We start from the raw sequence: 23,120 nt of genomic DNA, 5'->3' as shown, positions 1-23,120 counted from the left end.
ATGGCCAAGCCATAAACAAATTCTACACAAGACTAGCCTGAGCCTATGCGAGGACTTCCTCGCCTGCTCCCAGAGGGCCAGAAAATGTGAAATACATTTTGAGGGCCTTGGAGCAGAGCCTAAGCTGTCACCATTTATAGAAGATGGCACAGGGAGAACAAGGGTGAATTTACTCTTTCTTAGCGAAGTGGAGGCCGCCTGGGCCCTGCCCATGTCCTCTGTTCCTCCCAACTTCTGGCAGCTGCATCTCTGTCTGAGGTTTTCTTTTGCTGGAAGAGCCAGCTTTGCTGTCTACTCAGCAGGCGCCTGGGAGCACCTCTTCCCAGTGATCAACTGGAGTTGGTGTATGGATACGCCGGCTCCTCAACCCCACAGATGGGGTGGCTCAGCGTTGTGTGCTACTCCCAGAGTGCTCCAGCAGATTGTGCTTACATGGCCCACAGTGGAGACTTGATAATGCTCTGGCTCCTTCCCACCCCTGCCTCACTTCCCCAGCCCCCTGCTAGGATCGGCTGGGATCACCTCTCATATTCGCTACCTGCTCCTGATCCTTGACTCCCATTCTGCTTCTGGGAGAGAGACCCCTAACACCACAGTGCTCACCTTTCAATGGACTCTTTCCTGTCTTAATTCCACCCCAACTATAGGACCTTGGGACCCTTGGAAATTCCTCCTAAATGATTTCTTGGCCCCTCAAAGGGGGACCTCATGTTGGCCCGTGAGCCTGTTTATCAGCTGCAGGCATCCCCCTGCACGCCCCAGACAGGCGGTCATCGGTATAGGGGAGAGACTCGGCGCTGAGCCTGGTACTGTCCCAGGTGCTGGGATACAGAGGTGAGCGAGACAGGCTTGGAACCAGCCCTTAGGAAGCTTCCAGGCGTTTAGCGAAGACAAGCGCAAATCACATTATCACACAAATCAATGAGCAATGATAATGTTTAATAAGCACTGAAAAGTAAAGCCACAGTGTGCTATGAAGAATAACAGAAAGCCCTAATCCAGTCAAAGATATGAGGGAGGCTTCCCAGAGGAATTGAATTTAAGGCTGAGACGTGAAGGATGAATAGGAACTAGGTAGGCGTGGGGGTGGGGTAGGGTGGGGAAGAGAGAGTCAGGCAGAGGGAACAGCATATGCAAAGGCCCTGGGTAGTGGAGTGTGCTTCTTTTCATGCCACTATTCCAGATAGGTGGGCCTTCCAAGGTTCCTCCCATCTAGGAGGCATGAGCAGAGGCAGGGAGAAAAGCGCCCCTCTTAACTCTCTGCCAAACTTTGTCTTCTGGGCCCCCAACAACTCTACTGGTTCTCTGAGGCTCCTGAATGTCTCTCCTGCAGTTTAGCTCCATCTCCTGTTGTGTAGACTGTTTGCAGTCCCCCTCTCTGCACACTGCCCAGGCCCCTGGAGTTGGGCTTGCTCTGGCAGATGAAATATGAGCAGACTAATAAACTCCTCTTCCTGGAGGAGGCCTTGAAAAGCTGATGCACAATGGCTGTCTCTTTCCCTTCTGCCACGGCTACTGGCAGTGTTCCAGATGGGTCAACTCTGTCCATCTAGGACAACAGTGACACATCAGCTGATCCTCAATCATCATGTACCATAAGTGAGAAACAAACCTGTGTTGTTTTAAGCTGCTGAGATTTGCGGGTTACTGCTGTAATATGGGCTAGCCAATCGTGACTAACAAACCTGTGAAAACGGCTCGAGGAAAGACACACACAGCACACACGGGCAGAGCACACAGTGGTTAACTGCACCCTCTCTGCGCCCGCTGGCTTGCATTCGAATCCTGATTCTGCCACTTCCTTGCTAAGAGACCCTGGGCAAGTTGTTCCAGTTCTTTATGCCTCTATTTCTTCATCTATAAAATAATAATTGTGTTTACTGCATATTCTTGTGAGAATTACATGAGTTAACTCATGTAAGGAACTTGGAAAATTGCCAGACACAGAGTAAGTGCTCAATAAATACTAGCTTTATTATTTTTATTTCCTCGAAAACAAACAACAGTTGGATGCCGCAGGGGGCCCAGATCCCTCCTTAGGAAAGATATTATCCAGAAGAAACCTCGCTGGCATCTGGCTTCCAGGAGAGGCAATCTTCCATATCAAGGGATGCAAACTCAGATGTCTTCAAGGAGCCAGCCAGTGGCATCAACGTGTTTAGGTTTCATTTTTTTCATGTTTGACAGAGGCCAGGTACAAAGAAAAACTCGAGGCTTCTATAATAAAAACAATGGTGCAAATGAAATGATAAATGGCAGCTGATGTTCAGCTTCCATGCTGGGGGGCCCTGGGTGATGTGGGTCCTATGGGGAAGAGAAGCACTGGAGAGTGCGTGCCCCATCCACAGGGGCAGCTGGGGGCCGTCTGAAAATGCAGGTGCAGTGATGCTAAAGAAGTAGGAGATTCTGCTTCTAACACGTAAATTTGCTTCTTTTTAAAACTTTGTTTAGACCACACAGATCACAGTCTGGGGTTTGTATCTGCTGTTTTCAAGACCCTGCGCTCGCCTGGGCAGATGTTCAAACATTTGCGTCACTAAATATTTGGGTGCTTGTTTGGAAGGCCTTTCCAGAACCTAGGTAGCATCTTCCTAAATGTGCCTGTTGGCCTCCCTCTCCTGCAAACATAAACCCTCTCCCATTTTTGAAGTGGCAATGTTTTCAGGATTCACCACCCTCTCAAAGTTAACTAACTACTGCCAATTCTCCTCTTTTTGCTGAGGAAGACTGGCCCTGAGCTAACATCCATGCCCATCTTCCTCTACTTTATACATGGGACGCCTACCACAGCAAGGCTTTTATCAAGTGGTGCCATATCTGCACCCAGGGTCCAAACCGGCGAACCTGGGCCGCCAAGAAGCCGAAGGTGCGAACTTAACCGCTGTGCCACCAGGCCGGCCTGGAAGGCATAGGTTTTTGAGGCAACTTTGAGGGAATGGCCCTGCTGCAGCCTTGGAGCAATGCTGCCGTCCATTTGTCCATTTGGAATCTGTCCAGCCTCCTTCAATGGTCAACCAACAGCAGGTGTGTGCAGTCCTGGGGTGCAGGTTCCCCCCACCCCCTCCCTTCTCTCCCACACAATGGGGAAAGGTCAGAGAGCTTAGGAAGCAATCCTGCCCCACCTTTTGTCTGTTAACCTTGGCCTGGGGTAAGCGTGATTTCACATCAGCCAGAGTAAAGCAGAGGCATCCTTCAAAACTGTTACCAGTGACTTCTAAGTTGACACCACGCGCAGATCACCTAAAATGTTTTTTGATGATTCAGTCTCTTATCTGTAATGTAGGTGTAATAATAGCATCTTCAGAGAGTCACATGTCACGTAGTTCATTAGCATTTCCAAACCCCGGTGAGCTGCTCTCGGGGAGAGAGGGTGTACCCCGGCTGCACGGCTCCATATGATCCCATACGAGAACATCTCCATCTTCTGGTAGCAGCTGAATGGGGAAAATGATTCTGAGAAATGTGATTTAAAATACTTCACAATGATGCATTAATACTTCACACGACTGTCACAGTTTCTCACTGCAATTTCTCTTTCCATGTAGGTTTCTCCAAATGGAGCTGGCAGATTTATTTTCTCCCCATTCCGATGCCAATTCCAATTCCTACCTTTGTCTAACTTCTTGCTTGTGGTCTAAACATATAGCCACACACAAACACGGGAACAAATTGGTTTTTAATCATGTGCAAGAGGGAAAACAGGGGGAGCCTTCGCTGGGTAATGAAATGCAGAGAGTCTTAACGTTCTGGAAGAAGAGAAAACCTTTCTAGAGACATTTTTTTCAGAATCATCCCCATTAGTGTTAGAAGACATTTGCTGCCACTTTAAAAGACAAAGCTGTAACTAGCGCAGAACAAATGAATTTATTTCAGATGGGTTCCTAGCAGCAGCCGGGGAAGCTCTTGCCTACACCTCGATCCTTCCAGCAGGTACGTGGGGACTGACTCTTCTGTGGGAACTTTGGACATGGCCAGTCCTGGAGGGAGGGCTCACTGGGGGGCGAGGCATTCTTCTGTCTCTTCTGGGCACCCACTACTGCAAAAGACGTCGGCTTCAAGCACAAGATGAGGATCTGGTTCTCTTCATGGTCTTTTGTTATTCTCCAAATATTCCTGGCTCTGCACTTATAAGAATGGGTGCAGTGGGGGCCAAGGGGCATGGGGGTTAGGGGTGGGGTCTTTCCACACGTGGTGACCAGGAGCACATAGATAAGCCTCAGCCAGCAGGGGTCAAGAGGCCGGCCGACTACATGCAACTCCTTCATTAGATCATGGGGCACCACCTACTGAAACTCTCCAAACATCTATTTATGCAAACACAGCAATACTGAGGCCAGTACTGAGCACACTAGCCAACCCAGTTCTGATCAGTCAGATGTCTGACTGACTGGCCGGTGCCTGTGCCTTCCAGGTTATTTAATATTTTGAATGTTACCCCTGCCCAGGGGCATGGAAGAAGCTAAGGTCCCAGTCATCTATGTGCATGAGCTCCTCTAATCTTCACACGGTCTTGCTGTGTAGAAACTGTTGGTATGCCCACCTTCACAGGTGAGGAAATTGAGACTCCAATGAAGGCTTTTGAGATCACTGAGTCAACAAGCTGGAGAGGCAGGCGTCTCCTTGGTGGAGCAAGAATCCAGGCTGGTTCTCTCATCTTTGTATTCCCAGGTCCGGCGCACAGTAGTTGCTCAATTGGTATCTACCGAATGACTGAGCACAAGAAGAAATAGCTGAATGAACATTCCATTTCATGGTGACACCTCCTTGGGGAATAAGGATCCTTCTGATTTCTCGTATTTGGCTTCTTCTTCTAGCCCCTGATAATTGCACCCTCAGCTCAGAGCAAAGTAGGCTGCAGAAGAGCCGCTCAAACAGCAGCTAGTGATTCGTTTAGAAAGACATGCCCCCCTTCCCTGCCATGGCCTCTATTCCAGCCCCATTCACCCCAAAGGCTGTAGCACCCTCTTGCAGCCCTGCCAGAGGTGGGTGTGGCATCAGGTCTGGCCTCAGTGGCTGTGTGTCCTTGGCCAAGTCACTTAATGTCTCTGAGTCTCAATTTCCTCATCTGTAAGATGGGACAAATATTAAATCTTACTGTGCAGATTGGATGGGACCAGGTTTCTGCAGGGTCTAGCGTAGTGATCCTGTTACAATAACAGTGCAATTGCAGAAAACATCTTTCCCAAATGTGTACATGTGGTTCACTGGACTAGTCTCTCTGCCTTCGAGTATTTGGAAATTACATAATTTTTTTTTAAATAAAGGGACCCATACAGGCACCTCAGTGATGTATTGGGACTTGTTTCTAAGGGAAAGGAAGGTGGAAGCCCCACTAGGGGCTCAGCGCAGGTCTGGCGTGGGTAGAGAGGGCAGTAGAGGGATCTGCCAGAAAGGCCAATATTTCCTCCGTGCGCTCAGGAGGGTTACAAGTCCTCAGCCAACAGAAGCCAGCCTGGAGTTTCCAAGCTAAGTCCACTAAGCCAACAATGAAAGCCCCATTGCTGGGAATCCGGAGAAGTCAAGAGGTTGACAATGAGGACGTCCTCACTCGTTGCTTATCTTTCCTGGATTCTGGCTCATTCTTCCATTCCCACATAGTTACTCAAGCCATTTCTCTTAAACCTCTCCTCTCAGCTACCCACAGGGTCCATTGCCACCACCGTCTTATAGGCATAACTTTCCCTTTGGTCCTATCTTTTTAACCCCAAATATTTAACCTATTTCTGGGGTCTGTCCCACCCCTGCTTGCCCAGACAGCTGTCCTCTGAATGCATGTGATAGGGCTTGAAGAAGTCCTCAAAAAAATCGTATCAAATATTTCCCATTCTTTTCCCAGGCAATGATAGAATTGGAGTTGGCCATGTGACACAGAGTTAACTATGTGACTTGCTTTGGCCAATAAAATGTGGGTGAAAGTGATGTGTGTAGCTTCTAGGCAGAAGCTTTAAGAGCCAGCACACCATTCGCCAAGTTCTCTTTCCCTCTGCCATACAGCTGGCAACATTCTGGCTGACGGATCCTCTGTCAACCTATGTTTTGGAGTGAGGACGATGCAGGGCAGGGCCCCCAGTCTCCCAACAATGGGCATACAGCATGATCAAGAAATAAGACCTTGTTGTTGTAAGCCACTGAAATTTGGAGGTTGTTTGTTACCGCAGCAGCATCTATCTGAGACTGACTAATGCAGGCTAGATCTAGAGAGTGGAGAGGCTATTGGATGAAGCACACAGGCCATAGCTAATGGTTGATGACTGACCTTCCCCTCCAGGATACCATGAGACAGAAGCAGAGCTGGAGGGCCGGGGGAAGCACAGCCTCCACAAGGGGGCCTTTCCATAGTTGTCACTACTCTGGTGGAAAGACTTTAGCCGAGTCAGTGTGGAACATGTGACTGAACATGCCGAGGCTCAGTGTGGCTTCATTTTATCTTACCTCCCCACCAGCAAATGCCAAAGTTCCCCTGACCTCAGGGCCCACCCTCATCATCAACGAGCCTCCTCTCCTGAATTTACAGTTTAGCTGGCTAATCCGTTAAGATCCTAGATCATGATTAAAACTAGCATTGACATTTCTTGCACTATTTGTCTAAGAATCAACCTGTTTCCCTTTCTACCAGTGCCTTCCACCTCTCATGTGGTAGTAAATGTACAAAGTTTTAAACATTCTTGGTCTGTAGTTTTATAAACTTGCGTAGAGAAAGATGCCGAAATCCTAAGTGTACAATTTAGCAAATTATGATGAGGCCAAGACCCCTGTAATTATCACTCAGTTGGCAAATTCTTGCAGGATGCTAAATCAGAACTTCCAACTGAGGCACCGAGGCCCGTAGAGGCTGCATTCCAAAGTGGTGAGCACAAAACCAGTCGCATGACACTCAAAACCAGGACCCACTTGAGGGCAGAGGACTGAGTTGTTGAATGTTAAAGAAGATGTGTCAAGAGCATCTCTTTGGAGAAGACTGAGCTGAGAGTCCCAACACCCCCACCATGAGGGGAGGAGTGGAACTGCTTCCCTCCTTCCCTCAATCAAGAGAGAGGGGCTTCAAAGGGACCGCAGGGAGTTCTTGACATGCGTCCCTTACCAGAAAGGGGGCCCAGTGGACTGGTGTCTGATGCCTGCTCAGGAAATCTTGAGGACAAAGGATCAAATTCCAGTGGGACTGTTCATCAGTGATCCATCCTTAGAAAACCTACCTAGATGAAGGAGTAAGTTTAGCACAGGGGCTGGCACAGGTGGGAAGATCTCTGTCCACCATAGTAAGCCATTATTATAATTATTCTTGCCCTTGGGCTTGAGACTCGACGAATGGGGTAAATTCCTCCTGGAGAAGGCTTCACTGCTTCCAGACTACTTACTGGATAATTCGGGTCTGGGTCTCTGTTCTCGGAGGGCTGTCCATACAAGCACAGCAGGGGCACCGTCTGAGACCTGAAGGGAACGGACCTAATCATCTCTCCCACCACCCATCTCTGCCCCCCACCTCCTTCAATTCCATCATTCACCCTGGGTGAATGGGTATTCCTCTAAGAGCTCCTGTTAACCATAGAAGGGACAGCACAGCAACCTACAGATTGGTTAGCACCCCTGCCACAGCGCTTGGATTGCTCCAGGATGTGGATGTGGGCCATTTTCTTGTGGGCTGCCTGGCATCTCACCACCTTTCTTTCGGGGGGGCTTCCTTACTCTGGGAACCTCCATCAGCCAGCACATGCAGGGGTGGGCTGAAGCAAGATTCACCAGCCCACCAGAGCTGATCCTTAAATTCTCGAGAATCTTTTGAGCTAGGTGTTGACTGATTGGCAGATAAAAATTGGCCATGGTGGGACTGTTTACACCATAGAAGTCAGCAGATTGCCAGAGATGAGAGGTTTTCCACTGGAGAACACGTTGTTAAACGGTTATCAGCACACGGCCAGGCACAGCACTTCAGTTGAGCCAAGTGATGCCATCTGAGGCTTTGAATCTCAAGCAAGTGATGCAAGACAAAGGGACGAGACAGAACCCATTTACTGCAGCGGCATCGGGCCGGAGCAGTGGGTGGCAGAGCCTAGGGGCGCCCTGGCATGATCTTGGCTGGGTCTTCCTTCTGCCTGATTTCCTTCATGTCTACCCACCTTCCAAACCTCCTTCTCCTGCCTTCTCATGAATTCTGAGAGCTACCCTTTCCTGCTAAGTTAACCAGAGCCAGTTCCTCCTGAGGGTCTGGATACAGATGATTCCACATCGGTGGGCAGAGGTCCCCGAGCAAGGAGAAGCAGATCTCATTTTGATTTCTCAAGGGGAAGGGCTGCTTGGGGCAGAGCAGCCCTGGGCTCATTCAGTTAGCAAACATTTATAGAGCACCTACTGTGTGCCAAGCAGCAGATATCAAACAACTAACTATGCCATTAATTCTACTGTGGATCGTTCCCCCCTCATGAGTTCAGAGCAATCTATTGATAAATATTTGAGCCCTGCAATGGGTAAAAGGCTGGGCAAGGTACGCAGGGATATACTGACAAAAGTTAAACAATCCGGGCCTCCTCTCCTGAATTTACAGTTTAGCTGGCGACATAGGTATGTGCTCACGTAGCTGAGTATCTGTCTGGACACGAGTTCTTACTCGTGAGGATCGTGCGGAGCTGTAACTTTCAACCTGAGGGATCCAGGAAGCCTTTCGGAAGAGAGTGGGCTGCAGCGCAGCCTTGATAGTGGTCTCACGTGTGTGTGTATAATATACACACATGAATATGTGTATCTGTATATCAAGAAGTGTTATTTCCTTTATGCCATTTCTTTTTTTTAAAGTAAAATAGCTGTTTTATTAGAAAATAATATACATTCACTTCCAGAAAGGGTTCAACAGCACAGAAAACATACCTGTGAAATCAGCCCCCTGCGATCCTACCCACCAAGTGACCGCAGTTAGCACGGCCAGGAGAGCCCTTCTGCACAGCTGCACGATCCTCTTATGCACGCTGGTGTGTAAGCAGCTGTTTTCCCTCAACAATATGTCATGGACATTTCTCCATGCCAATTATTCCCAATCTACATTACCATTTAAGTGGCTGGAGAGTATTGCATTATACGGATGTACTCTAAATTAATCAAATCCCCATTGATAAACATTTAGTGTTGCGGTCAAGGGCACAGACTCTGGAGCCCCACAGTCCAAGCATAAATCCTGGCTCTACCACTCCCAGGCTGGGTGCTCTTGAGTGGAAACCTAACCTCTGAGCGCAGATTCCTCCTCTATAAAATAGGGGTATTAGTAATACCCACTGCACGGGGACGTTGTGAGTAGATATTTGTAAGACATTTATGACAGTTTCTAGCGCATAGTAGATGCTCAGTGAAGGCCAACTGTTGCTGCTGTCATCAGCAGGGCTGTGGCCATCATCTGAATACATGCTCCTCATTACCTGCCTAGGATACAACTTGGAAGTGGAATGAAATAGGCAAACGGCAAACATTTAAAATCCTGGTAAACATCGTCCAATTGTCCTCCAGAAACGTACCCATCATCAGTGGGCAGGACCTGCGGTTGGGAGGAGGCAGTGAGAAGGGGCAGCCATTGCCTTCCGGCCCCGGGCCCCCGGAGACCTTCGCAAGAGGTCCGCAGACCAGCCAGTGAGGTCTCCTGACTTGCCCAGCCTTCTGGGTGGCATTCTGCAATAAAAACCAGGAGGGAAATTAACAGCGAGTCAGGTCAGATTCTCTCACTTTGATTTCTAGGAGGAAAACTAGAGTTGAGGCCATATTCGAAAATATAGGTCAAATCTCGGTTTCTGTGGTTACCAAACACTGTCAATCACCAGTGACTCCCTCCCTCGGGGGTGATGCCAGGGTCCCGAGGCCTGGCAGCCGGGCCTGGCTCCCCTTGGTCTGCAACCCCCGCCCCGCTGCCCCGCGGACCCGGGGGTCTGCAGTGAGCGCCGCAAGAGGGCGGGGCCCGCGGACCCCTGACCGTCACTTCTCGGGGGGGAGGGGGGCTTGCGCTGCCGCCGATGGGGCCCTGGGGGACCCCGGACGGCGGTCCTTGCACTCGCCCGCCCGGCTCCCCGCGTCCGCGCTGCAGGGAGCGCCCCGCCTGGGCACGGCCGTGCCCGCCCGGAGGAGGGAGGAGGCCGGCGGCCGCGGGAACAATGTGGTCGGTTGTTTTGCCGACTGTCAGCCTGGTTCCCGGATCCTCCTTTCCACGCCCCTTGGCCTAACCGCCACAGGCCCGGCACGCAGAGGGAAGAGCCCCCTTATTTGGTCTTGGAAAGAAAGGGGAAAGGTTATCCTCAGATGCCTGCGGCGTTGGGTCATCGGCCCGCAGCGCTTGGCCCGCGCCCGGGCGCAGCGCCGTCTCCCGCCGGTAGGTGGCGGCGCCGGGCAGCGCCTCGCCGGCCGCCCGAGTGGTAAACAAGCCCGCAGGTTCCGGTACCTCCGCTCGGGGCTTCTTTTGTGTGCGCGCCGTGAGGGAGGGGCGGGAGGGCCGGCCCGGGGAGGCAGAAGCGCGCGAAAAGAAAAAACAAAGCCTTTTATATGGGAGAGACAAGCTTTCAAAATCGGAAAGTCGGCTTCAGCGCGAGGGCGTGACTTTGCCGTGTCGGTTTCGTGTGAACCGTTTGCGAGCGCACGAGGGGATGCGGGCATCCGTGTTACGGTCAGCCGGGCAGTTGGGGTGCAAATTCCGTGAGGAACATTAATAAGACGCTATGTGAGGATTAGAACCTGCTTGGGGGTTTCCTTTCCTTCCTTCCCCCACCCTCTCTTTCCCTCTCTCACTGCCTCCTTCCCCCTCCCTCCCTTTGCCAGCCTCTCAGGTGAGCTGGCGAGGTGCAGCGAGCCACCTGCCTTCTCGTGGCCAGAGCGGGATGGAAGCGGAGGTCCCTAAGCCCTGCCTACGTGCAGGCCGGCCCTTCCTCACCCGGATTGCTGATCCTCACACCACACCAGGATGACAGGAATTACCCTCGCCGTTTGACCCGGAGCTCGGAGAGGCTAAGGGCACACGGACAGGAAGTGGCAAAGCTGGGATTTGAATCCAAGTCCTTCACAGTTCGCAGGCAAGGCTTGACCCCAAATTAGCAGTTTATTACCTCGCCAATAACTCCTCCATTAAATAAAGCTCTTGTAATATGTACCATTCTCCAACGATCTTTAAAAAGAACCAAAACGTTTGCGATTTGAATTTCTGCAGCAGAACAAAGCAAAGCCACTCCCGTGTCAGGTGAATTTGATGGGCAAACCTGCGCCTCTCAGGTGGGAAGCGGAGTCAGGGGGCTTGAGCTTCTGCTTTTACTGCCTCCGGAGCTTATGTACTTCTCCAGAGAGGCTCTGGGACAGCATCCTGCCGAGGTCCTCGCTGCTCCACAGAGGGCTCCGAAGAGGGGCCTGCCAGGCGCCAGGCTGTGGCTAACTTTTACTTTCTATTTTAGGCAAGTTGCGGGCAGCCCTTTTGTTTGGCTGGGAGTCCAACACGCTCCTCTGCTCCTTCCCATTGTTCCATCTGCCCCCTGAGGGGGGCGGGGGCCAATAATTTTCACTCAAAAGATCTGTTTCGGGTTTCTTCATCTGGAAAGAAATTAATTTTCCAAGCCACACAATTATAGACAACTTTTTAAAGAGTTACTGGAATGACAGTTTCATGCTTAAACAGCGCCAGTTTTTCTTTTACAAAAACAAAGTTTGTGTGAACAAAATTAAATCCAAGAAATGTGGTTTTTCTCTATCTCTTTTTCATTAAATAGTAGGGGAAAAAAAGCAGCTTCTACCAGTTTTGGGGGATTTCCAGGTTTCCAAGAATTTACTTAGCTTTCTACATAGTATGTTTCTGTGGAAAAATTACAGCAAGAATAGCCTGTAGATCATTACTTTCCAGTCATTGTTTTCTTGGTTCCCAGCTTCGGGGAGAACCAGCACTGTCTGGGTTTGCCTGACCTTCCAGAGCCCAGGTGCCCATCACAGGAACCAGAGCGAGTCCTTAGCAAGATCAGGAATGTGGCAGCTGTGGCTGCTGCCTTGTCCCTTCCCAGATGTGCCAGCAAACAGGGCAGAGGTGTCCTCTAAGCCCTCATGCTGCACTTCATCCTGAAGCTCTCCCCACCGTAAAACTGTCCCCAAATCTTGATTCGGTTCCATTCAGTTGCCTGGATTCCATGCTCTGTTTATGCCTTCAGGTGGATGGAGCCCAAGGAACGTCACACCGTGCCACCATCATCTCAGGGACTGCCCTGTTTGGAGGGCAGCAGCACCCAGCCATCCAGCGTGGATTGAGGAACAGAGCTGTGCATCCTTGGCCGTGCTCTGTAACCTCTGTGCTCCAGCTGTTGTCAGGATTTAATGATTTGTTCGGGTGTGAAGGACTTAACACAGTGTCTGGCCCATGAGGAGCACAGTAGGGACACCTCCCAGGATTGTTGGGAGGATTAAATGAAATAATGCCTGTAAATCCCTCAACCCTGGGCCTGGCACCCAGAAAGGGTTCAATAAACGTCTGGTGAGCACTATAATTGGCTACCTCTTTTTGAGTGTCAGCTATATGCTACAAACTGTTTAAGGCTCTTTACATACGCGCTTGAATCCTTATGGAAAACCTAGGATGTAGATAAAATTATTCCAGTACAGGGACTTTGGAATTAGGTGAGTTAAGTAAAATTACCCGAGGTCACACAGCTAGTATGTGGCAGCCCCAAGATCTGGCTGGCCCCAACGTGTGTGCCCTTTTGATTATGGGCAGCCTGGGAGGAAAGAAGAAATTATAAACAGTCCTATGTGGTGGGCTGAAGGGTCTTCATGGGAGAGGGGGTCATAACTGCCTCCTCATTATGAATAACTTGCTATTATCCCTGTGTCTTTGGGGTGGCTCTGGAAGACAGTGACATAAGGCTGATTACATATGCAGATATAAGAACCAGTGGACTACAGCCACCTTTGGGTCTCCTGACTGTTGTCTGCCTAAATTCCAAAAGCCTCCTGGGGCCCTTTCAAGCCCAGGCTAGAGATGGCTCTATGTACTGGTTAGGATTCTTTCTGTTTTTGCAAAAGTCAGAAACTCTACTCAAACTGGTTTAAGCGAAAAAGAGGTATAATAAGCTCATGCAACTGATAATGGAAAGGTATGGCTTCAGGCATAGCTTGATCCAGGAGTTTCAACAATATTATCTGGACTTGGCCTTATCCACAGCTCAGCTCTAGTTTCCTCCAGATTGGCTTTATTCTCAGATTGGCTCTCTCACTGACGCTTTTTGGCCCTCATTGGCCAGGCCTAGGAAAACTTGAGTCCTTAAAAGAAAAATCATGGTTCTCTTGTTAAAAGAGGCTAGGGATGCTAAGCAGGCAAGAACAACGGATGCCCACTCCACCCTGCTGATGTAGCACCATCAATCAGGAAGATGGAGAGAAAAGACTTTAATTGTGAATATTTCTGCCACGAAGGACGCTCATAAGTCAAGCAGGCAGTGGAGGAGTAACTAGAACTGTTTCCTATTACACAGGGGACCCAACATCCTCCTGTTTCAAGCCAGGTGAGATGATTCTAAATGATGGAGTCAAACCTTATGTCATAAAGATGTGTCTTAAGCATAAAAATGCCTTAACAATATATATACAAATATGTGTAAAAGTATATATATGTACATATATGCTATTATAATATAATGATATATAAATTAATGTAAAAATCCAATAAGGTCCTACTGAACTGACTGAACTAAAGATCCCTATAGACCCTTAATGGGAGTCACCACACACACAACTGTCAGTAAAACATTACCAGTCTACACTGAGGGTGGATGCTGGGCTGTTGACTCTGTTTGGTCACAAGCTGCATGATGATTTGTTCCTCACCCCAATTGGGCACAATTGAAACTGGTGCCTGAGCAAATTGGCAGATTACTAGATGTCATGGACTTTTGGTCACTTCTCGAACAGTCAAGCTTGAGAATGTTCACTGGACAGGTTCCAAGGTGCTGCGTTCCTGTGTTAATTGTGCCCCAAGCTGGGGCCGAGACCCCTGAGGCATGTCCCATGTTCAGGACCAAGGGTGCAGTTGGGCACCCAAGAACTGGGTTGAGAAGTGGGTGAGCTTCCCACCTTTTGCCTGGGGTGAGTCTCCCAGCATTCAGTGCTTCCCTCGGGGCCTTGTGCCCACTCCCCCTCCTGCATTGTACCCTGTCACTTGGGTGGAGACTCTGGGCCCCATTCAGAGCAGAGCACTCATGGTGAAACTGCCCTTGATGTCAATAAAGGGTGTCCATTCTTCCAAGAATACTTCAGTGTCTTGTCCCACCGCGTGAGCAGGGAGCAGGTAAAAACCAACAGCAACAGGTGCCTGCATCTCCAGAAGCATCTGCCCTCCTCCCATTTGTCTCTCCTGACTCTCTGGCTCTGGGCATTGTCAATTTGCTCCTCAGGTGCCCCTGCTGTTCTGAGGACGGTGACAGTGGCTGCCAGCTATTGAACATTCACTATATACTAAGTTCTTTCACACATGGTTCACTTCCTCTTCTAACAGCGCAGGAGGCCAGAATTAGCAGCTTCTTCTTCTTTTTTTTTTTTTTTTGAGGAAGATTAGCCCTGAGCTAACATCTGCTGCCAACCCTCTTCTTTTTGCCAAGGAAGACTGGCCCTGAGCTCACATCCGTGCCCATCTTCCTCTACTTTATATGTGGGACACCTACCACAGCATGGCTTGGCAAGCGGTGCCATCTCCACACCCTGGATCTGAAACAGTGAACCCTGGGCCGCCAAAGTGGAATGTGCAAACTTAACCACTGCGCCACCGGGCCGGCCCCAGCAGCTTCATTTTATCCAGAGGGAGTTGGGCTGAAAGAGGTTCTGTTGTCACTCTCCACACGTCACACAGAGAGGAAGTGGATGAGACCAGATTTAGTCCCTGGCTCAAGTAATTCATCTCTTCACTTATCAACTTGTTATTGAGAATTTCCCAGGTGCCAGGCAGGGTGCTGGGGCTGTGAATTCCATGAGATGCAAAACAGACCGGACTTGGCCCTTGGCGAGTTTAGAATCTATTAGAGAGAAAGACATTGATAGAGCAGTCATATAGCATATTACTTCAAATTATGTGTCATGTGGGGCTCGAAGTGTTTTGGCTGAGTGCTCCCATCAGGAAAGTATTTTGAGGATATATCCTCAATGTCTGCATATGTGTATGTTTGTTTATTCAAACGTATATCGTGTTCTACCATAATAATAATAGCTATGCCTACAACGAACCATCACAAAATAGACTTTTAAAAGGATGAGCAATAGATGGAATAAGCCTAAGTTAATTTTTACTTTATTAACAATACAAAAATTTTTATCACTAAAATATTAATTATTAATATTTTTAGGGCAATGTGATTGAAAATACTTCGTTGTTTTATTGGTTTACCATTCTGTAATGTTGTAATGTGAAGGCCTGGTTCTAAATTTAGTTTACTTGCATACTTGGTTTTCCTAACTGTTGAGCTGTACAAGATAATTTTAAAGGATGTCTGGTTCCACGTGGCAGACAGGTATCCTTGGCCATTGGGAATCATGACTTCCATTTTTCAGTCCCACTTATCAATTGACCAAGAAATTCTTAACGAAATGGGGTTAGTAATTCTATATATCTTTGATGTTAATTGGTTATTCTTGAAACTGAACTAGAAAATACGGTAGTTTTATATTGTTTTAATTGTGATAAAATACACATAACATGAAATTCACCATTTAACCATTTTTAAGTATATTATTTTGCAACCAATCTCCAGAACTTCTTCATCTTGCAAAACTGAAAGCCTATATTCACTAAACAATGCAGTTTTATATTTTTAATTATTTGGCAATAAATCCAATTAAATATTTCATTTGGAAAGTAAACATTTTGTTTCTAAGTTTTAAAATATGTATCTAGAGGAGTTTATTGTGACCACACGTATCATTTTTTTGTAGCAAAATCAAAATCGCAACATGTTGGAAACATTTGAAAACACCTGTTTCCAAATGATCTCTCTGTAGCATGTTTCTTTCAAAAAAGCAGTCAATTCTACTTCATTGTTCCAAGCCACGTTTACTTGAAGGTACAGATAAAATCTGTTTCTTTCTGCAATTTTACTATACATACCTATATTATTGAAAGCAACTTGTCATCCCAGAAAAGGTCAGAAAATCTGGAGCATTTTTCTTTTTTGTCAAAAAAGAAAACACCTGTTTCTTAAGGTCACCACCTGGCAGGATAACATCGTGTAAAGATTTAACTATATTTGAAACTCCCTGTCTTCATGAAATCAACCACACTGATGACACCTTGTATCCCTTTGTCTGCATTTGCCTTTCAGCTGTTTGGCAATGCTTTGTGAATTCAATTCCTTGTGAAGACAATTCACTGAGAACGATGCAGTGAATTGTCTTCTGTGTAATGCTCGCTCTGAAACCCGACCCTGGAACTTTTATAAAAAATGCAGTCAACAAAGCCATCCTCACTGTGGTTATGTCTACACCGTTTTCCCACAAGGCATCATCTTTAACAAACATCTTTCGTTTAATAGTTTCCAAAGAACCAAATTCTTTATGTTTTCATCTTGAAACAAAATTTAGCAAATACCGTAAACTCATACATGTAAGAAAAACCTACTGTACTTTCGTCCAACTGTACAGCAAATGTCCCATATTGCATATTTTTCCAACATTGTATTTTCAAATCTTCAGCAATATGTTCTGTGTCTTTCAGCAGTATTTGCTGAAAAATGAAGGCATTTTAGTTTGTCTTTATTTTTTCTCTGTGTTATTTCTGCTACTTTTATGTGGCAAGAAGAGCAAATGTTCATTAATGGTATGTGAGTTTTGGTCTTTTGCACCAAAAACCTTAGAGGAAGCTTCTAAACACTACACCTAATGATATATTTAAGGTTTGGATTATTTCGTTAAGTACTAGAAAAGTTGTAGAAGTTTATCTTCACGTTCTAGCTATTTGTTTGTTTACGTTTGCTGAAACACACAAGTCTTAGTGACACAGCACAATGAATTTTTACCTACGTATCCACTCGTGTAACCATCCCCCAGATCACAATACAAAACATTCCCCAAGCCTCAAAAAGCTCCGTTTTTCCCCTTTCCAGTCAAAAACCTGCAGTGGTAACCACCCTTCTGACCTTTACTACCATGGATTAATTTTACCTGTTCTTGAACCCTATATAAAGGGAATCACACATCTTCTGTGTCTATCTTCTTTTGTTCAACAATACTTCATTCTTTGTCATTGCTGTGTAGTATTAGTCCAATGTACAAATATATGAATAAGCCACAATTTGTTTATCCATTCTCCTACTGGTGGACATTTGGGTTGTTTCTAGTTTGGGGAAATTATGTCAGGTTACTACAAACATTCTCGTACAAGAGTCATAGACTAGGTATATGTTGAACTTTATTAGAAGCTGCCAAACAGCTTTCCTGTTTGTACTCCCAGCAGCTATGGATGAGAGTTAAGTTGCTCTAATCCCTCCTGACACTTGACCTTGGTCTTTGCCATTTTACCCACTCTAGTTAGTGTCTATTGATATCACTGCAGTTTTAACTTGCAATTTCCTGATGAGTAATAATGACACATATATCTATTGATCATTTGGATATCTTCTTTTGTGAAGTGCTTGTTCACATATTTTGCCCATTTAAAAAAATTGGTTATCTTTTTCTTATTGACTTGTAGAAGTTCTTTATGTATTACAGATCTGAGTTCTTTGTTAAAATGTACTGCAAATATTTCCTCCCGCTCTGTGGTTTGCCTCTTCACTTTCTTAATGGTGTCTTTTGATGGGCAGTTTTAAATTTTGATGAAATCCAATTTATCAATTATTTCATGGATAATCTTTCGTGTCCTGTTTAAGAAATCTATCCTATTTCTTGAGGTCATGAGGATATTCTCCTATGTTTTATAGTTTACGTTTGGGTCTAAGATCCCTCTGGCATTAATTCTTTGAGGTAGGGGACAGGGTCCTTTCTCTTTCCCCTAATGTGGATATCCAGTTTTTCCAGCACCATTTCCCGAAAAGTGGATGTAAGTTTTCAAGTGTCAAACAAATCACAATGACTTCATGTTCCCATTAGCAAGTGTCTCCAGGCATGATGCACACTTAGGATGATGTTCATCATTAAGGACAGTGGATATAAACCCTTATTTAAAAGACTATTCTTGGAAATTATAACATTGTTTGGATGTCTTTTCTGATCTCGTTATCTCATCATTGCTTTTATCATGCAGTGTGGCTAAGAGCTCATACGAGGGGCAGGTGAAGGGTCAGTTCTGCAAATTTCTTTAATTTGTTTATGCTTGCACTATCACAGTGTATATTACATATGGCATGTAGTATAACCTTTTAGGATATTCCAGAAATATTTTTTAGCTGCTCATCCATTTTGTTAAAAATTTCCCACGTTGATTGATTGAAGGTTTGTCTCTTTGTAAAATTTGTCAATTTTTACTTTGTATATTTTGAAGCTACAATGGCAGGTGCATATACACTTTAAATTCTTGTATCTTTCTGGTGAATTCAATTTATTATCACTGTGAAGTGATCGACTTATCTCTGGTAGGACAATTGGCCTTAAAACGTATAATATCTGCTATTAACATGGCCACATCAGCTTCTTTTTGTCATTTCTCCAACCTTTTATTTTTAATTTTTGTGGCCTTTTGTTTCAGATATTTTTCTTGAAAATTGCATATAGTTGAAATTAAAAAAAAAAAAATCAGTCTGACTGTCCTTATCAGTTAACTGAAGCATTTAACCATTTCTATTTCATGATATATTTGTGTTAAATTTGGCATCTGTTTTGTGCTTTCCAATAGCTTTACCTCGCATTAGGTTCCTAGGGCTGGCTGTGTTAGTCTGAGTTCTGCGAGAAAAAGAATCAAAGGATATTTTTGTGTTTATATTTACTATAAGGAGTTGGCTCACACAGTTATGGAGGCTGAGAAGTCCGAGAGCTGCGCTCAGCAGGCTGGAGACCCAGGAGAGCTGATGGTGTAAGCTCCAGTCTGACTCCAAGGGCAAAGGCGGGAGAAGACCGATATCCCAGCTGGAAGACAGGCACAGAGAGGGCTCTTTCTTCCCTGGTGCTTTATTCTGTTCCTACCTTCAGTGGATTGGACGAGGCCCACCCACACTGGGGAGGACAATCTGCTCAGCTCGGTGAACTGATTCAAATGCTAATCTCACCCAGAAACCACCTCGCGCAAACTCTCAGATTAAGGTTTGACCAAAAACCTGGGCACTCCATACCCCTGTCAAGTTGACACATAAACTTAACCATCACACTGCCTTAACAAAGTACCACAAACTAGGTGGTTTGAAACAAAAGAAACTTACTCTTCTCCAGTCCTGGAAATCAAAAGTTTAAGATCAAGGTGTCAGCAGGCCATGCTCCCTCTGAGGCTCTGGGTGGGATCCTTCCTGGCCTCTTCCTGGCTCCTGGTGGTGGCCATTGATCCTCGGCTGGCAGCTGCACCACTCCCATGTCTGCCTCTCTTGCCACATAGCCTATCCTTCTGTGCCTGGGTCTCTTCTCCTCTTAGAAGGACACAGCCCCATTGGATTAGGGTCCATCCTACTTTAGCATGACCTCATCTGAACTTAATTACATCTGCAAAGACCTTATTTCCAAATAAGGTCACATTTACAGGTACTGAGGTTTAGGACTTCAGCACGGTTTTTTGGGGGGACATAGTTCAACCTATAACACACCTGTTCCATGCCTCTTTTTCTCTCCTTTCTTGCCTACTTTCAGATTATTTTCATCATTCCCTTCTTTTCCTTCTACTCTGTTGAGAGCTCTACATTCTATTTCTATTATCTTAGTTGTTATCCTAGAAATTACGGTATATATTCTTAAAGCCTAAAGTTAATCTACATGTTACCCTTTTAGACTACTCTCATGACAATTGCTCCTCTCCCAACCTTATGTAACATTATCATCATGTGTCTCAATCTACTTTTTAAACAATCTTTTTATCATAAAAGAAAACTCATAAGGCAGAAAGCCACATAATCAAATATATGGCTTAATGAAAGATTTTATGATAAACCCCATTGAGTTCAGAAATAAAATTTTGCTGGCCCCCCAGAAGCATCTTTGCATGCTTCTCCCCAATTACAACCCTCTCCTCACCCATTAAGTAACCACTACCTTGATTTCTACACTTATCATATTCTCGTGTTTCTTTAAAAAGAAAGTTTTATCAACCAAGTGTTCATCCCTAGACATGATAGCATTGCACTGCCCTTTAAAAACTTTCTGATGTTTCTTTTAAGTCTCTTAATCTATAAGTTCTCTTTCCATCCTTTTCTTTTCCGAACAGTTTATGTCTTGAAGACCCTGGGCTGTATGATGAGTAGTTTAGTTTCCCACAGCCTGGTTTCTTTAAAATCACTTCCTCAGGGTACAACATATTTCTCTGCCCTCTCTATTTCCAGAAATTGGGCAGGTGGATCAGATTCCAGTTTGATCCCTTTGGCAAGACTACAGGAGGTACATAATGTCCAGCTATTGCTCTTTTTTATGTTAGCAGTCATTGATGCTTAATGTCTAAATCTGTTAATTCATTGGGGGTTGCAAAGTGGTGATATTCTTTTTTTTTTTTTTGGCTATTTAATACTTGTAATACTATTGTGAGAAGATGCTTCTCCATCTACTGCCTGGTGACCCAGCTGTACAGTTCATACAGGAAAGATAGGATAAATACTGGAATCTTTTCCTTTATTCAGTAGTTTTCAAGATAAAATATTAGTTCTGTATCACGCTCTGGGGGTAACCAATTCTTTTTCTTTCCTTGATGTTATTATGAACTCATGAATTTAAACATTAGTTTTACTGCAGCTCAAATTTTCCCAGTGGGAGCCTCTTCAGGTTGGTTTCTGTGTCCTTTCAACGTGACCCTAGCAGTCTTTAACAGCTTCCTTGCTATCTGATGTGACAAGATGTTCCAGACTCACCTTGTACATTTCCTGCACCAGACCTGGATGCAGGAAATTCTGCCAGAGATCCTCGTACCTTTTAGTGAGAAACGGTACTTCAAGACCACAATCTCAGCACTAGGAATACTGTTGCTCTAGGTCAGTCATTGTTTTCTTTGCAGTGGAGGTGAACACACACACACACAAACACACTCCTCTGAGTTTTTCTAATTCTAAATGTATATCATTCTTTTCCTGTCTTGTACACGTAACATTGAAGTTAAAATATCTCACGAGTCAATATTGATGCTCCTAATCTAATTTAAAACTACCAAACTTTCATTTAACTTCTGCTTTACACCTGTAACTCCTTTCTTCTACACCACAAATCCTGGTTCTCAAGAATACAAGGGATGGCACAATTAGAATTTCCCATAATTAGTAATTTGTCTTATCCCATATTACACATGCAGCAGACTTGGAATAAAAATACTGACAAAAATATACTAATGTACTACTAATATGATTATTTAAAACATTAAATCTTTTCACATGTGCTCTCCCAATCTTCTCTCCATTTTTTAGTAGCTGTACTGTACATTGTCAGACCATGCGGCCACTACAGCCTATACTCACCCCCGCTAAGCCATCGTTCAGTCTCAGTTCTACAGGTTACTATAAGTTTCATGCTCACCATCTGCCCTCACTTCACTGAGGGTCATTTTGGTTGTCTGAAACTTATTCTCTAGTAAATTTCTCACAAAGGGCTCATGGGAACAATATTCCCTGAGATCTTGCATGTTGATAACAGTTTGTTTTTATATTTGAAATTCAATTTTGCTGGATATCAAATCCTGGGTGCATATTTTCTTAAACTACATTATTTTCTGGCATAAATTACTGATCTCAAAAAGTCTGATGATAATCTAGCATTCTTTTCTTACACGTTCCATTCTCTGTTTTCAGATGCTTGCATAATTTGTAATCTTTTCTTTAAAGTCCAGTAATTACAGTAGAATAATCCTAAGTGTTAGCAACTTTTGGTTGATATTCATGGGTACATGGTTTCCTCTTCTGATACGTAATTTTGAATCCTTTTTGCCCCCTAATTTTAGGCAAGTTCTCTTGGGTTATAGTCTTTGGTATTTGTTTCCTCATGTGATTTGTTTATTCAAATCTTCTATTACCCATAAGTTTAGTCTTCTTTGCTATCTTTAACATTTGTCACTTTCTCCCAAAACCTTTTAATCCCTTTTTTGATTTCTTTTTTATTTGAAAACTTTTTTTTCACCTTCCATATCTCAGGCATTATTTTTTGTTTATTCTTCCTCACGTTCATTCTAGTTTAGTCTTCATTTCTGAAATGAATTTTTTCTTTTATTTTTAATTATTTCTTTATTTCTGTCACTTCATGTCTAAGTTTTTATAATTCTGATATATTTTCATGCCTTTTATCATTTTCTAATTTTTTTTAGCTAATTTTGAAATAGGAGATGACATTTTTGTCTATTTTGTGGGCATGACTTTTTGTGTGTTTTTGATGTCTTTGTTTCTTATTTTCTTTTTTTTAAGTTCTAACTTTGTACAGAATTTGACCTTAGTGTTTTTTCTATTGCTAAGTTCTAGGCGAAACTCATCTTCCTGACATTTACAATTCAGGAAGGTGTTCTAGACTGAATGTTTGTGTCCTCCCCAAATTCCTATGTTGAAATCCTAACCTCCAATGTGGTGGGGGCTTTCGTAGATGCTTAGGTCACGAGGGCTCCACCCCCGTGAATAGGATGAGTGCCCTATGAAAGGTGACCCGGAGAGCTCCCTCACCTCTTCTGTCATAGAAGGAAACAGCAACAAGTCAGCAGTCTGTCACCTGGAGGAGGGACTTCGCCAGAACCCAACCCTGCAGGCACCCTGGTCTCAGACTTCCAGCCTCCAGAACTGTGAGAAATAAATGTCTGTTCTTTACAGGCTCCCGAGTTGTTGGCATTTTGTTATAGCAGGCCAGCGAAGACGTAGGACATAAGGATTTATCTATGACAAAGCTCCCCCTCTGTTGTTTTTGTGTGGTGTCAAACATCAGACGGCTTACGTTCTGAGATTTCCTCTCTCTGGTCCCCTCTCTGATTTTGGTCTGGACCTTCTCTTGTCTTCATCTATATTGTCCTTTCCTGGCTCATTTTGAATTCTACTCCCAGTACTTTCCCCTCAGTGTGGGGC

At 45.2% G+C, this 23,120-nt stretch overlaps 1 protein-coding gene across 1 annotated transcript; it reads left to right on the top strand.

Moving 5' to 3' along the window:
• The first annotated feature begins 7,305 nt into the window (after positions 1-7,305).
• Positions 7,306-12,472, top strand: LOC123275983 (uncharacterized). The gene is made up of 4 exons (XM_070519522.1): positions 7,306-7,310; positions 9,490-9,609; positions 9,715-10,630; positions 12,147-12,472. The coding sequence occupies exons 1-4, from the start codon at positions 7,306-7,308 to the stop codon at positions 12,354-12,356; spliced, it is 1,251 nt and encodes a 416-aa protein (XP_070375623.1). The 3' UTR covers positions 12,357-12,472.
• The last annotated feature ends 10,648 nt before the right edge of the window (positions 12,473-23,120 follow it).

Source organism: Equus asinus, chromosome 2 (genome assembly GCF_041296235.1).
Source record: "Equus asinus isolate D_3611 breed Donkey chromosome 2, EquAss-T2T_v2, whole genome shotgun sequence".
Classification (NCBI taxonomy): domain Eukaryota; kingdom Metazoa; phylum Chordata; class Mammalia; order Perissodactyla; family Equidae; genus Equus; species Equus asinus.
Note: the sequence above shows the minus strand (reverse complement) of the source record. Positions and strands in the feature narration are given on the sequence as shown.

Excerpts from the sequence above, each read along its gene's own strand:
- LOC123275983 (XM_070519522.1), top strand. Across the intron at positions 9,610-9,714 it reads AGAGGTCCGCAGACCAGCCA|GAGGAAAACTAGAGTTGAGG; the intron begins GTGAGGTCTCCT and ends TTTGATTTCTAG. Across the intron at positions 10,631-12,146 it reads ATGCGGGCATCCGTGTTACG|GTGGATGGAGCCCAAGGAAC; the intron begins GTCAGCCGGGCA and ends TTATGCCTTCAG.